Genomic DNA, 15,948 nt, shown 5'->3' with positions numbered 1-15,948 from the left:
AATGTAAAGCATTAATTCCCCAATAAAGAAATAAATTATTTAAAAAAAAAAGAATTATCAATCAAATCATTACAGTACCACTAGGGACCCTCTCCATATCCAGCTTATTTTTTTCTATCAAATGTACCAAAATGCACTAGCTCAAGGCCTAGCTTAAAGTGTTCTTCCTTTATGAAACTGGACTTTGTGAAGTCACGTGACTCTCCCTCTCAGCCTTGTTTTTCTAAGCCAATTACAGGTTTACACATGTCATTTAGCATTTACACAGACTTTTGCCATATAGTATTGATAATACCAAATTTTATAATATTTTTGAGCTTTCTTTCATGAGAGAGAACTGCATCCCAATATATGTAATGCTGAAGATGTAAACTGGGGCCTCACACATGCAAGTTCTATACTGTACTCACCGAGTCATCTTTGCAGCTGCAAAATAGTATTCTAATCTCTGTGAATAAATAGAATAGACATCCCCCTGCAGCTTCACAAGCAGAACCATGATGCAGGTGGCTCTCTTGCCTGTTTCTCTCCCTCCCTCTCCCTCCCCCCCCCTGTCAAAAACAGAAAGAAAAATGCAAAAAATATATATCATCTGTGAGCAGTGGAATTGTGCAAGCAAACCCCAACAATAACCTTGGGGGGGGGCAGGGGAGAGGAATACTAGTGAATAGAACTGACATAAAATTATGTAATTATGTGGGCAATTAATTCATTCCTTAATTTAACAAGCCAAAAAAAAAAAAAAAAAAACCCTCACTCTGGTAGAAGTTAAATTCCAGGGAGTAGGGTGGTAGTACAGCGGGTTAAGAATGGTTGGTGCAAAGCACAAGGATCCCAGTTCAAGCCCCGGCTCCCCACGTGCAGGGGAGTCGCTTCACAAGCAATGAAGCAGGTCTGCAGGTCTTTCTCTCCTTCTCTGTGTCTTCCCCTCCCCTTTCCATTTCTCTCTGTCGTATCCAATGATGACAACAACAACAATAAAACAACAAGGGCAACAAAAGAGGATAAATATTTTTTTGAAAAGTTAAAATTCTAAACATAACACCAACCTTACTAACAATTCAGCACTAAGCTTCCTGTTATAAAATATATTAAAATATTCTATGGCCGAAGAAATGGTGTGTTTTAACAGTAAAAGGGAATTTCTATAGCTTGCACACAGCAAATACTAATAGCTAATGTATTCTTAGACTACAGCAGCTGAATCCATGACGATTTAGCAAGTAAAAATCTTTGGCACCAAAAGTGGACTAACATTTACTCAAGAAAAAAAAAAAAAAAACTGGAGTCATATTTAGTAGTCTAAAATTTTCTAAACCAAGTGCAGGGAAATGATCTTAAAGGAAGTTCCTGTAATCATCTGATTTGCTTTCTACACAAAATTTCAATTTCAAGGTAGGACTGAAAGCTTCTGACCAAGAAAATCATTTTTTAAAAGGAATTTGGAAACCAGTCACATTTACTTTGGATGAAATATTTCCTGACAGAGTTTTTTTAAGAGGTTTAAATTTTTTTTAAAAGGTATGTTTATCACAGCTTTTTACCTAAAAACTACTAATTACGAAGTGTGAAACAGGTACCAGAATTTTGTTTCCTTTCTAAATAGAAGATTTCACATAAAAAAAAGTACATTTTGGGAGTTGGGTGGTAGCGCAGCAGGTTAAGCACAGGTGGCACCAAGCGCAAGGACTGGCATAAGGATCCCGGTTCAAGTCCCCGGCTCCCCACCTGCAGGGGAGTCGCTTCATAGGCAGTGAAGCAGGTCTGCAGGTGTCTGTCTTTCCCCCCCTCTGCCTCCCCCTCCTCTCTCCATTTCTCTCTGTCAACAATAATAACCATAACAATAAAATAAGGGCAACAAAAGGGAAAATAAATAAATATTTAAAAATAAATAAAGTACACTTTATATTTCATGGTGAATTTGTTTGTACAATAGCACTTTTCTTCCTCTCCATAATCTCATCCCTACTCTGCTGTTTCTGTTTCCCTATCTGCACTTAACAGATTATGCTTCAGTGACTTAGAAATCCCACCCATCAAAGTTTAAGCCAAAGTTTGGATTGAGAAGAGAAGTAATTAAGCTACACTTGGAAAGAAGAATGGTTTTACTTACTGTGACTTTATAGTGTGCTTATTTTTTTAAAAAAATTTATTTACTTATTTATTTATTCCTTTTTGTTGTAGTTGTCACTGATGTTGTTGTTGTTGGATAGAACAGAGAGAAATGGAGAGAGGAGGGGAAGACTGAGAGGGAGAGAGAAAGATAGACCTTCTTCACCGCTTGTGAAGCGTCTACCCTGCAGGTGGGAAGCTAGGGGCTTGAGCTGGGATCCTTACGCCAGTCCTTGCGCTTTGCACCACCTGCACCTAACCCGCTGCGCTACTGCCCAACTCTCAGTATGTTTGTTTAAACCTAATTAGCCTCCAATTCTTGTTTCATTTTTGTTGTTGTTTATTTGTTTGTTTTTCTCTTTATTCACCAGAACGCTGCTCAACTCCAGCCTGGGTCTCTGCCATGAAAGTTATGGGCTTATTTTTTTTTAATTTTTTATTTATAAAAAGAAAACATTGACAAAACCATAGGATAAGAGGCATACAGCTTCACACAATTCCCACCACCAGACCTCCGTATACCAACCCCTCCCCTGATGGCTTATTTTTAATTTAAGGAATCATTTTGCTACTGTAAAAGTTTGCCGCTGTCTCCCAATTTTACCTTCTGGAAATGACACAAAACAAAAAACATTCCAGATACTAATACTGAAGTCTCTAAACAAAATAGTTTAATATATATATATATATATAATAGAAACAGCTTTAAAAATGGCATCATCCATTCTGAAATAATTTGATAAAGAAAATGTTAGAGATTTTAAGAAATGCAACTAACAAAAAAAAACATAATGAACTATACACCAAATATCAAATATTCTATCAAAAAATTAAAGCAATGATGTCTCTTTTCTGCTTTTCTAAATTCTCTTCTTACCACTAAGTGCCTTATAACATACCTTTGAAGAATTCCATTTTCCTGGGGTATTACACCATTGATAGCTGCCTGCAAACAAAAAGAATAATAAAGTAGATCATTTAAAGAAACAGAAAAATGGGGGTAGGGAACACTATAAAAGAAAATATGCACAGTTTGACATTTACATAAACAAAATATAGTAATGAAAGTATTATCTATTAAATGCTTTTCTACTTCTCTATAATATATCAATTCAGAATATTTAAACATACATCTGACATACAAAATCCTCCAAATATTTAATGGTTTAAAGATCGCGCAGTGGCACACTCCATTAAACGCACATAGGATCATGTGCAGCAAGGACCCACATTCAGACCCCTCTCATCTTTACTTCAAAAGCTGTTAAGCAGATCTACAGGTCTCTTTCTCTGTCCCTCGCCCCTCCCAATTTCTCTCAGTTCTGTCAAAAATAGAAAGAGAAAAGAAAAAAGAAAATAACAGCCACCAGGAATAGTGGATTCATAGTTCCTCAGCAATAAAAAAAAAAAATTAAGAAAAACTTATTTCCTTTTTTTTTTTTTTTTTTTTTACCAGAGCACTGATCAGTTCTGGCTTATGGTGGTGATTTGAACCTGGACTTCGGAGCCTCAGGCATGACAAGTCTGTTTACATAACCATCATGCTCTCTACCCTCGCCAGAAAAGCTTACTTCCATAGTCTTTATTCAAGTAAAATATTCATGTGTCTTAAAATCAATACCTTAATATTTTAAACATTATTTACTTCCTCAAAAAGCAAGATATAGACTCATAAATATAAACATTCTAAAGGAAAAATTTTAATTAGGAATTAAATACATTCTTTTGTGTTAATAATTATTAGTCTTAATGAAAAGAACATTTAAAGGGGAGAAATGTAGGATCAAGAATCATTTAAAAAAATCATTTATCAGGCTATAAAAAAAAGACAGAAGTATCATTAGGAAGCTACCTTATTAAAATGAAAACAAAGTCCTTACAATTGATCTATAAAATTCACCAATCATTCACTCAGAACTCAGAAATTTACGTAATATAGATGTTTCTGAAAGTGGGCAGTTCCCTAAAGGATAAAGAGAAGAATGAAGAAGAAAAAAAAACTTCCCAGTTTTGTCACTGAATCAGAACAACTTCTTCCCTTCCCTTTCCATCCTTTACACATCAAAGTAAAAAAAAAAAAAAAAAAAAAGGTGGGAAGTGGGGTGAATATAGCAAGATAGTTTTGATGCTGTGGTATCTCTTCTCTGGTTGAAGGTACACACTACCATGCTCAAGGAACCTGGTTTAAGACCTGTGTCACCACCTGCAGGGGGAGAAGCTTCATGAGCAGTGAAGCAGTGTTTTAAGTGTCTTTCTCTTCCTCATCCTCAATTTATCTGTCTCTATCCAAAGTAAATAAATAAAAAATATCTAAATAATTAAATAGTTGTGGAGAGCTATGACACAACAATATAATATTTAACATCTTTGAACTATATGCTTAAAACTGTTATGATGATACTACATGTGCTTCACACCATTTTTTTTTCAGTATTTGCAAATCTTAGAGGAGTGGATTAGGTTAACTCAAGAAGAGGGTGAAGTGAACAAAGAAAAGGCTTCCAAATGGAATCTCCTAGTTGCCAATATCAAAGAAGCAAGTGGAAAAATAAACTAAGTGAAATATTAAACTGAATTGGTGTGTTGAACCAAAGTAAAAGACTCTGGGGTTCATGGGGGTGGAGAGTACATGTCCAAAAAGGATGACAGAGGACCTAGTGGGGTGGGGGTTGTATTGTTATATGGAAAACTGGGAAATGTTATGTATGAACTATTGTATTTACTGTAAAATGTAAAACATTAATCCTCCAATAATGAAATTTTTAAAAAATGCCTCAAAAAAAAAAGAGAAATATTAAACTGAAGTACTCAGAGAAGACATATATGTATCTGAGTTCCAATATAAACCAGTTATGGTTACACATACAAATTAACCAAGTTGCCAGTACCATGATGTTTCTAAAAAAAATTCACCAAGTGGGAAAATCTACCATCATATATAGAAAATAGATAAAAAGTTAAGGGTAGGGAGTTCGGCTGTAGCGCAGCGGGTTAAGCACAGGTGGCGCAAAGCACAAGGACAGGCATAAGGATCCCGGTTCGAACCCCAGCTCCCCACCTGCAGGGGATTCGCTTCACAGGCAGTAGAGCAGGTCTGCAGGTGTCTATCTTTCTCTCCTCCTCTCTGTCTTCCCCTCCTCTCTCCATTTCTCTCTGTCCTAATCCAACAATGACAACAACAATAATAACTACAACAATAAAACAACAAGGGCAACAAAAGGGAATAAATAAATAAAATAAATATTTTTTAAAAATTTAAAAAAAAAGCTAAGGGTATGCAAACATTACTTTTTATATATTCTTTTTATATATTCTTTTCATACTGCATTTTAAAGCAAAGAATCCACCCTACTTATGGCCCAGAAATTCCTTTCCTGGGTATATAGCCAAAGGAAGCAAATAAACCTATCCAAAAAGATCTATGGACACCTATGTTCATAGTAACACAATTGGTAATAGCCCAAACTAGAAACAACCCAGATGTTCAAAACAGATGAGTGACTAAGAAAGTTGTAGTATTAAAGAGAAAAAAATTAAGTTGTGTTATATATACACAATGAAATACTAGTTGTTAAAGATGATGAAGTTATTTCCTTCATCTCATCTTGGACGGAGCTTGGGAGAATCATGTTAAGTAATATTAAGTCAAAATGTGAAGGATGAATAAGCGATGATCTCACACACAAGTGGAACTTAAGAAACAAGGACAAAAGGGAAAACACAAAGTGAAACTTGGGTTGGGTTTAGTGTACTTCACCAAAGCATGAGACTCAGGAAGGAGGGGACAAGAGCGGTGTGAAAGACACGGGGGCCCTGGTACAGGGTGGTGGGAAAGGATCTAAGGAGCAAGAATGTTTTGCAGACACCTATAACAGGGAGATGAAAAGTATGCCCATTAGTCAACAACTAAACTGTAGTCAATTAACTTGCCCACCAACTTTTAAAAAAAAAAGTAGGCAAGGTGTACACACCTGGTTCAGTGCACACATTACCAAGAACAAAGAAGCAGGTTAAGGAGGAATCTTCATGAGTGTGGTGAAGCAGGTCTGCAAGTGTTTCTCTCCCTTTCTACCTACCCTTCTCTCAGTTTCTCTCTGTATCTAATAAAAAGAAAAGGGAAAAGGATGAAATGGTCACCAGGAGAGGTAGATTTGTACTGCCCCTCCTGAGCCCTGGCAATAAGCCTGGTGACAAAATATATATATTTATATTTTACAAATTCCTATCCAGTATTTACTTTTCTATGACCTGTGATCTATTATCTAACATGTCAATTATGGGAAGCTCTAATGTTCTACATTCTGATAGAGGTGGCTGTATCATGTATTTATTCCCTATTACTGGTTATAGTAACTTGGTTACACTAAGTAAGGTATTCTGGAATGGGTCCAAAAGTGTATTTTCGGGGGCCGGGCGGTAGCGCAGCAGGTTAAGCGCACATGGCACGAAGCGCAAGGACTGGTCTAAGGAAACCAGTTTGAACCCCCGGCTCCCTAACTGCAGGGGGGTCGCTTCACAAGTGGTGAAGCGGGTCTGCAGGTGTCTATCTTTCTCTCCCTCCAACTGTCTTCCCCATCTCTCTCAATTTCTCTCTGTCCTATCCAACAATAACAACAATAGTAATAACAATGATAAACAAGGGCAACAAAGGGAAAAAACAGCCTCCAGGGGCAGTGGATTAGTAGTGCAGGCACTAAGCCCCAGTGATAACCCTAGAGGACAAAAAAAAAATGTATTTTCACAAACACTGATGCAATCCTATTGCCCAGTCGTATTTTATTATACACATTTTAAATAGCTATACAAAATCTTCAATTATCTCCTCTAACTTTTCTATTATCCCATAAGTTAATTAAGATAGAGATCCTTCAGAACTCATGCTATTCGATTTTGATCAAAGTGAAAGTTTTTGGAACGGAAAGTCACTGGATCCCAGTTCCACCATTTACCCTTCAATTTTAAAGTTAATTTTAGGGTAGAGGTAGTTATGCAAAAAGACTCTCATGCCTGAGGCTCCATAGGGCCACCTTCAACCCCAACACCACCATAAACCAGAACTGGGTAGTGCTCTGGTAAAAAAACAAAAAAGTTAACCTCATTTCTCTGCTTCGGTCCTCTTACCAAGTAAATTGGAATAATAGTAGTATTTTTTCATTGGGTTTTTGAAAAATATATTAACCACAGAATGCACAAATGTGTTTGATGCATAGTAAATCAATAAAAGTAAGTAACTTTTACTGATATTTTTAAAAATTTCCTTTGAAATCATAAACTCTCTAATATGAAATCTGAAGACAAAGAATAGATATTATGAATAAACAAGAATTTCCACTGACAATACTTACCTGTCGCAGACAACTTATTTCTTTTTTTTTAACTGATTTCTTATTTTATTTTATTTTATTTATTTATTCCCTTTTGTTGCCCTTGTTGTTTTATTGTTGTAGTTATTATTGTTGTTGTCGTCGTTGTTGGATAGGACAGAGAGAAATGGAGAGAGGAGGGGAAGACAGAGAGGGGGAGAGAAAGATAGACACCTGCAGACCTGCTTCACCGCCTGTGAAGCGACTCCCCTGCAGGTGGGGAGCCGGGGTTCGAACCGGGATCCTTCTGCCGTTCCTTGTGCTTTGCGCCACCTGCGCTTAACCCGCTGTGCTACAGCCCGACTCCCGCAGACAACTTATTTCTAAAGATTTTTCCTCTCTTTACCTTTCTTCCCCCCAACCACAGCACTACTCAGCTCGGGCTTACTGTGGTATGAGAGACTGAACCTGGGACTTTAGAGCCTTGGGCATGAGAGTCTCTTTGCATAACCATTATGCTATCTATTCACACCCTCTTTACTACTTTTTAAAAAGATTTGTTTTAGGCTGGGTAGTGGTGCACCGGGTTAAGCACACAAACTGCAAGGTGCAAAGGACCTGGGTTCAAGCCCAGGTTCCCACCTACCGGGTGGAAGCTTCTCAAGTGGTGAAGCAGAACTGCAGGTGTATCTCTCCCTTCTCCCTCTCTATCTCCCCCTTCTCTCTTGATTTCTGTCCCTAGTCAAAGAATAAAATATTTTTAAATAAAAAGACACACACAGAGAGAAATATAGATAGTTATAGAATCAGCTCATATCAGTGACCTTGGGAAAACTACTACAGTTTTCAGTAGAGGGGGTGGGGACATAAAACTCTGGTAGAAGGAACTGTATTGGAATTATACCCCTACTATCTTACAATTTCATAATCAATATTAAATCTCTAATAAAAATCAATCAGTCAAAAGATATTTTGTTTATTTCATGAGACAGAAGTAGAAAAAGACCAGAACAGCTTCCTGGCATATGTAGTGCTGGTGATGGAACTTGGGACCTCATGTTTGGAGGTTCAAAAGCTTTACTACTGAATTGTCTCCTGAACCTCTTTCTTCGTTATTTAACTAACAGTCTATCAATATTAAAATACTCTAACTACTACAGACAAGATGAGACCAAAATGAAGAAAAATGAGTGCTTTGCCCTCCTACAATTAAGTCTAAAATAATTTTATTATTCCTTTTATTAACTTTTACAGCTAAAATAAATGCCTCTTGGCAATGATAGAACAGTTTCTAACAGCCAAATATTTGGTTTAAATAAGCTCTAACTTTTTTTTGTTCTTCAGGGAAAGAGAACAGAAAACAAAGGAATTTAAGAAGTATAACTATTCCAAAGCCTGTTTTCAGTCAAATGCAAAAAAAGAAAAGTAAAAAAGAACAAAAAACTCACTAAGTCCTTCTAAACAGATATCACTACCAAGCTGTTAAAGTAGGGTAGTGGTCCAGGAGATGGTTCAGTGGATAAAAAAACACTGGACTCACAGGCATGCAGTCTCCAGTTCAATTCCAGCATCACATAGACCATAGTGATGTTCTAATCTCTGCCCATGCCACAATAAATGAATAAATAGTTGTTTAAAAAATGTGTAAGAGAGGCTAGCAAAATGTTCACTTGAGGGCCTGGGTTGTGGTGCCTCTGGTTGAGCTCACATGTTACCACGCACAAAGACCCAGGTTTGAGCCTCCCATCCCTACCTGCAGAGCTTTGTATGTGATGAAGCAGTGCTGCTGGTATCTCTCTCTCTCTTCCTCTCTAGCTCCACTCCCCTCTCAATTTCTGTCTCTATCTAATAAATAAATAAAGATAATTTAATATTTTTTTTTAATTTGGGTGTGTGCACTGCTTTACCACGTACATGACCTGGGTTTCAGCCCCGCCCCTATGGCACTGATAAAAGCCAGTGTGACGATGTCTATTTTTAAAAGAGTTTTTAAAAAAATCTTTAAGAAGCTGGGAAATATCAAACTTGCATGTGTGTGGTACCAGGTTCTGTCCCTGGCACTTTACATGTCTAAGTGGAGGTCCAGTGTTTCTTCTTCTCATGAAAAGAAAAAGATCTTGTTTAAACAAAACTAACAAACAAAAACCTACACCTCAGGATTGATACCTGGAGAAACATGTGCCAGGACAATACTCTGATTCTCTATCACTTTATTCCCCTCAAATAAACAAATATATATATATGTGTATATATATATATATATTTAATTATAAAGGGGAGGCCAAATGGTGTCACACCCAGTAAAGTACATGCATCATGCATGAGGACCCAGGCTTAAGCCCCCAGCCTCCACCTGCAGGGGGGAAGCTTCATGATGGGCGCAGCAGCGTTGCAGGTATCTCTCCTCTCTGTCTCTGTCTCTCTCTCTCTCTCTCTCTGTCTCCCTTTATATCCCATGCTCCATCAAGTGGCCAGGAACAAACCACAGTGGTTATGCACCAGACTTTCATGCTTGAGGCACCAGAGGTCCTGGATTCAATTCCTGGCACCACTATAGGCCACAGCTGAAGAATACTCAGCTGAAAATTAAAATAAAAATAAAAATTGTCCAAAGGGAAGTCACAACTGTTATAGACCAAATTTAGGATAAAGGAATCAGATACTAAGTGAGATTTATCTTTGTCAAATAAATAAATAAATAAATAAATACTTATGAATGAAAAAACAAGTAACAAAGTATATGGAAGAACCATATAGCTGCACTCAAAAAACTGACAGACAAAATTTCACTTACTTACTTCCCTTCTCCAGGTTCTTTATCCAACCCTCAGACAAGATAGCATTTAGACTTTAGTCAGCATCACATAAAGGCCTCTCTCTTCTGTACAGATAAAACAACTGAACTTTAGGGAGTCGGGCTGTAGCACAGCGGGTTAAGCGCAGGTGGCGCAAAGCACAAGGACCGGCATAAGGATCCCGGTTCGAACCCCAGCTCCCCACCTGCAGGGGAGTCGCTTCATAGGCGGTGAAGCAGGTCTGCAGGTGTCTATCTTTCTCTCCTCCTCTCTGTCTTCCCCTCCTCTCTCCATTTCTCTCTGTCCTATCCAACAACGACGACAACAACAATAATAACTACAACAATAAAACAACAAGGGCAACAAAACAGAATAAATAAATAAAATAAATATTTTTTTAAAAACCTGAAATTTAATGGAAAGTGTAGTGACACAAACTGTGTGTGTGTATGAAAATAAGCCCCTGAAACCTTTTTTTTTCTTTGCCTCCAGGGTTATCGCTGGAGCTTGGTGCCTGCACTACGAACCCACTGCTCCTGGAGGCTATTTTTTCCCTTTTGTTGCCTTTGTTATTTATAATTGTTGTTATTGCCATTGTTGTTGTTGGACAGGACAGAGAGAAATCAAGAGAGGAAGAGAAGACAGAGAAGGGGAGAGAAAGATAAGACACCTGTAGACCTGCTTCACCGCGTGATGTGACCCTCACCCCCTGCAGGTGGGGAGCCAGGGACTCAGACCAGGATCCCTATGCTGGTCATTGCACTTTGCGACATGTGCACTTAACCCGCTGTGCCACCAAAATCCCCCCCAAAAAATCTTATAATGTAAATCATTGTTAAATTGCTAAAATAGATAGATAGATAGACAGACAGACAGACAGACAGTAAAAGTGGGAGGGGGGAATAATTGTCTTCTGCTCTACTTACTTGAAAGTGAAAAGAGGAAAGGGAGCATGTCAACAGATATTTCTTTTCACATTTGTTTTTTGCAGACTAAAATTAGAGACGGTAATGTTCGAGAGTATTTATGGAGGTAGATATCCTCTGTATTCAAAACTCTTAACTGTTGGTTCAACACCCAGCACATTAAGTCTTATGCACTAAAATTCTTAGTCCAAGGGTCTTTTTAGATTGTTGAGCAAAGTCAACAAGTCAAATCTACTTTATATTATAAGAAACAATGTAAGGAAAACATTTTTGAGGCCAGGCAATGGTACACCTGGTTAAGTGCACACATCACAGTACACAAGGACCTGGTTCAAGCCCCTGGTCCCCACCTGTAGGGGGGAAACTTCACGTGTGGTGAAGCAGGGCTGCAGCTATCTCTTCGTCTCTCTCCCTCTCCCTTCTCAATTTCTCTGTTTCTATCCAATAAATAAATAAATTTAAAAAATAGGGAGGGAGGGAGGGAGGGAGGGAGGGAGGGAGGAAGGAAGGAAGGAAGGAAGGAAGGATGGAAGGGAGGGAGGGAGGGAGGGAGGGAGGGAGGGAGGAAGAAAACAGTCTTCCTTGTTACTAGCAGTCCCAAATATAGCTGTTGGGAATAATTTGTGCTTTTCCTGTAAACATGAGGAAGGTTGGGCCTTGTTTGTGTGGTTAGTAGGTATCATTAGCATATGGCAGATGTCACACAATGTAACTGGGGGGATTTAAGAAATAGTCTGACAGAGGAAATGCCTCCCGTTTTGCTTTTTGACTTTTCTCTTGTTTGCCCTTGATTTCTGGCCATTGTTTCTCCTGGGACATGTGTGTCATGGAGACTGGATGCTGATGAATATGTAAGGACTCATGGCTCCCTAGTCTTTTCCTTCTTTTGCTTGTTTCCCTACTGTGGCTTTTAAGTACCTTATAAGCCTGCTCCACTCATAAACCTGCACAGAAAGAGCTGTTGTTTTTAGCCATTCAATCTATGCAGGAAAAACCTTTAATAAACCTGGTATCAATTTTTAAACAGTAGAAAGAAATTACCTTAACCTCACAAGAAACAGTTACAGAAAAACGTCAATTAATATCATTTTTAGTGGCCCAGGGGGTGGCGCAGTAATAAAGCTTTGGACTCTCAAGCATGAGGTCCTGAGTTTGATCCCCGGCAGCACATGTACCAAAGTGATGTCTGGTTCTTTCTCTCTCCTCCTATCTTTCTCATTAATAAATAAATAAAATATTTTAAAAGTATATCACTTTTAATTTAAACATTGAAAACTTCGCCTGTAAGAATAGAAATGATTCAGGAATGGCCATTAGCACTACTCCTTTCAACACTATGAAAGTCTGAACCAGTACAATAGGCAAGAAAATGAAATTCTAAGTGAGAGGAGGTGAAACATTTCAAGTACACCAGTCCTGCGAGGTAACCAGGTATAGTGCATGCATGCACTACTATGCTTAAGACAGTGGGCTTGAGAGTTTTCATTCAGGCCATTCATTCACTAAATGGAATGATTTTCTGTGTTTATATATCTGAATATTTTGTACTGTAGAGATGTTAATTTTCTCCAGATTCATCATCAAACTTCAATATTATTATAATGTGGAGGGCAGGGCTGAGACATGGCATACCCAGTTGGTCCAGGGGGTGGTATATCCAGTTGAGCACACACATTAGCATGAGCAAGGACCAGGGTTCAAACCCCCAGCCCCCACCTACAGAGTGCAAGCTTCACAAATGATGAAGCTGTACTACAGGTGTCTCTTATTTTTACTCTTCCTCTCTATTTCCCTTACCCCTCTCAATTCCTCACTGTCTACCAAATAAAAATTTAAAAATAAAAGTAAAATATAACGTGAAGGATAGTAGGCTAGGGAAGTATATTACTGCTAGCAAATTTTCTCTAACTTAAATGTGAGTAATAAAACCATGACAGGCAGAAAAGTCTGTTGTTTGGTGGAACAGAATACATAATGCACTAACTGCTTCAATAAAGTTTCACACTTTGGCTTTTCGATTGTTATGTTACCTCCTCTTATAAACTATTACCATACAGTGACTCCCCGGTCAGCTAAGAGGCCTATCATTACAGTGATAGCCTAGCCTCAATCATGCTGACACCCCAGGTGCTTGCTGTCTTCTTCAACACATTCCACAAAAGGAAAACAGGCATTAAGACAGGGTAAGAAAATGAAACCACTGCTCAGGATTAAAGGCAGTCAAAGGCAACACCCCTTCCCAAAAGTTCATTCCTCTTTTAGAGCATGTCGTACTACTAAGTGGAAAGAAACATCAGAAAACCAGTAAAAACCCACAAAACCTTCTCTTTTTTCCTATTCTACTTGTCTTTTTTGAATCTAGGGAGTTATACTGCATCCTATAGCCAAACAGCCAATAACTGACAAACCAAAGTTCAGCATTTCAGCGGTTTAAATCTTATGAGACAAGCTGCTTGAATAAAATAAGAAAATAAGGAAAGCACAGTCTTAAAAATGTTTTGTGCTGGGGAGACAGCATAATGGTTATGGCAAAAGACCCTGAGGCTCCAGGCTCAATCCCAGCACCACTACAAACAAGAGCTGAGCGCTACTCTGGTCTCTTTCTGTATCTTTCTCTTTGTATTTCTCGTTTAAATAAATACATAAATCTGAAAGGAAAATTAGTTTTATAAGTAGCTTTAAAAGAACTGTGAGGCTACCAAAAGTAATAAAAGGGTGGAGGTAAGTAGCATAATACTTATTCAAAAAGACTTTCATGCTTGAAACACTAAAGATCCCAGGTTCAATCCTAGCACCACCATAAACCAGAGCTGAGCAGTGCTCCGGTTTAAAAAAAAAAAAATACAGTCTGATTATTAGTGGTTACTGGTGGTTATTATTACTAGCACTTATAAACCCTAGCACTTATAAACCATAGTGTAAGGTTGTGTTAGTATATTCTCCTTTAGTGTCAGAAAAAACCACTGGGAGAGATCTGCATGTATCAAAGAGATCATCCTTAAATCCAGTCTATTTTACCCTTTCCTTATGGTCCCCAAGGTGTTGGGCCAGGAAAAGTTCACCTGAATAGTGCCCTGCTATGCCATAGGTGTGATCTGGGTTTAAACCTGGCCCCCTTAAAAATACAATTATCTGAGGAGTCGGGTGCCCTATCCAACAATAACGACGACAATAACAACAACAACATCAATAAACAACAAGGGCAACAAAAGGGGAAACCATTTTTAAAGTTTAAAATAATAATAATAAAGAAAATTTGGGGGCCAGGATGTAGCACAACTGGTTAAGTGTACACATTAACAGTATGCAAGGACCCAGGTTCAAGCCCCTGCTCCTCACCTACCTGCAGGGGTAAAGCTTCACAAGTGGTGTGCTCTGTCTCTTTCCCTCTCTACCGCCTCTTTCCATCTCAAGTTCTTTCTGACTCTATTCAATAATAAATAAGTAAGTAAATAAATAAATAAAAATTTTAAAAAGTCCTCATAGGAGCAGTGAAATGGCAGATGCACAAGGCTCTGGCTCAACAAAATTACTTACTTAAATTCACAAGTGAGTGGGACGGGAGGTAGTTCACCCAACAGAGCACACAGTTTACAATATACAGGATCCACATTCAAGCCCCAAGTTACCACATGGGAGCAACAAAAAGGAAACTGTAAAGCTTCACTGTGGTGTCTCTCTCCCTTCCTGTCTTTTACCCTCTGGGGGTTGGGGATGTGGGAAGAAGGAGATCTGTCTGAAGCAGTGGCGGTGTGTCAGCACAAAGATCCAGTGAAGCCCTAGCTGAAAGAAAAGAAGAAGAAAGAAGAAAGAAGAAAGAAGAAAGAAGAAGAAGAAGAAGACGAAGACGAAGAAAAAGCTTGTAAGAGAAAATCTCTTTGACCTTGTGAAAGGCAAGAGTTTCCTTGGGCCAGCAGAAAACACAGAAGCAAGGTAAAGAATCTGCACACAAGAGGTCCCAGGTTCAGTCCCTACCAGTAGCTAGAGCTAGAGCTTTAAGCAAAGGAAGAAGGAAGGAAGGAAGGGAGGGAGAAGGAGAAGGAAGAGGAGAAGGAGGAAGAGGAGGAGGAGAAGAAGAAGGTAAACAGTTCTCAAGTTGTAATATCTATGAACAGAGGAAAATATGTCATAAATTGAACTTCAACAAAAGGTAAGATCCTGTTTTTCAAAAGACAACACTAAGAAAATGAAAAGGCTGCAGCCCCAGGAGGTGGTACAGTAGATTAAAACATTAGACTCAAAAGCATGAGGTCCTTAGTTCAATCCCAAGTATAACAGAAGAAAACTGAAGAGGCAAGCCATAAGCCTATTAGGTCTTTGACTAGTAAAGAAAAAAGTTATAACCCAGAAAGTGGTGCAGTGGCTAGAGCATTGAGTTTAATAGCATGAGGTCCCAAATTCAATCCTTGGCATCACATGTGCCAGATTGATGCTCATGGTTAATAAATTTAAAAAGATAATGTAGCTATTTGGAAAGCAATATTATGAACTAGACAGTCAATTATTACAATAAAACACAGAAATATCTGGAATGAAAGCCAGATGGTAAAAAGAAAATCCAAGGATGGGGTTAGGTAGCATAATGGTTATGCAAAGAGACTCTCATGCCTAGACTCCAAAGGCCCAGGTTCAATCCCCTATACCACCATAAACCAGAGCTGAGCAGTACTCTGGTAAAAAAAAAAAAAAAAAAAAAAAAAGGAGAAGAAGAAGGAGGAGGAGGAGAAGGAGGAGGAGGAGAAGAAGAAGAAGAAGAGGAGAAGAAGGAGGAGGAGAAGAAGGAGAAGGAGGAGGAGGAGGAGGAGGAGGAGG

General features: G+C 38.5%; 1 protein-coding gene across 1 annotated transcript in view; it reads right to left on the bottom strand.

Moving 5' to 3' along the window:
* Window positions 1-15,948, bottom strand: part of FAF1 (Fas associated factor 1) — a 347,080-nt gene that overhangs the window by 271,169 nt on the left and 59,963 nt on the right. The window contains exon 3 of the mRNA XM_007536689.3: window positions 3,012-3,058. Coding sequence (XP_007536751.1) covers window positions 3,012-3,058 — 47 coding nt within the window. The remainder of the gene's footprint in view (window positions 1-3,011; window positions 3,059-15,948) is intronic.

This window comes from Erinaceus europaeus, chromosome 13 (genome assembly GCF_950295315.1).
Source record: "Erinaceus europaeus chromosome 13, mEriEur2.1, whole genome shotgun sequence".
Classification (NCBI taxonomy): domain Eukaryota; kingdom Metazoa; phylum Chordata; class Mammalia; order Eulipotyphla; family Erinaceidae; genus Erinaceus; species Erinaceus europaeus.
The sequence above is the reverse complement of the archived record's forward strand: the minus strand, read 5'-3'. Positions and strand labels throughout refer to the sequence as shown.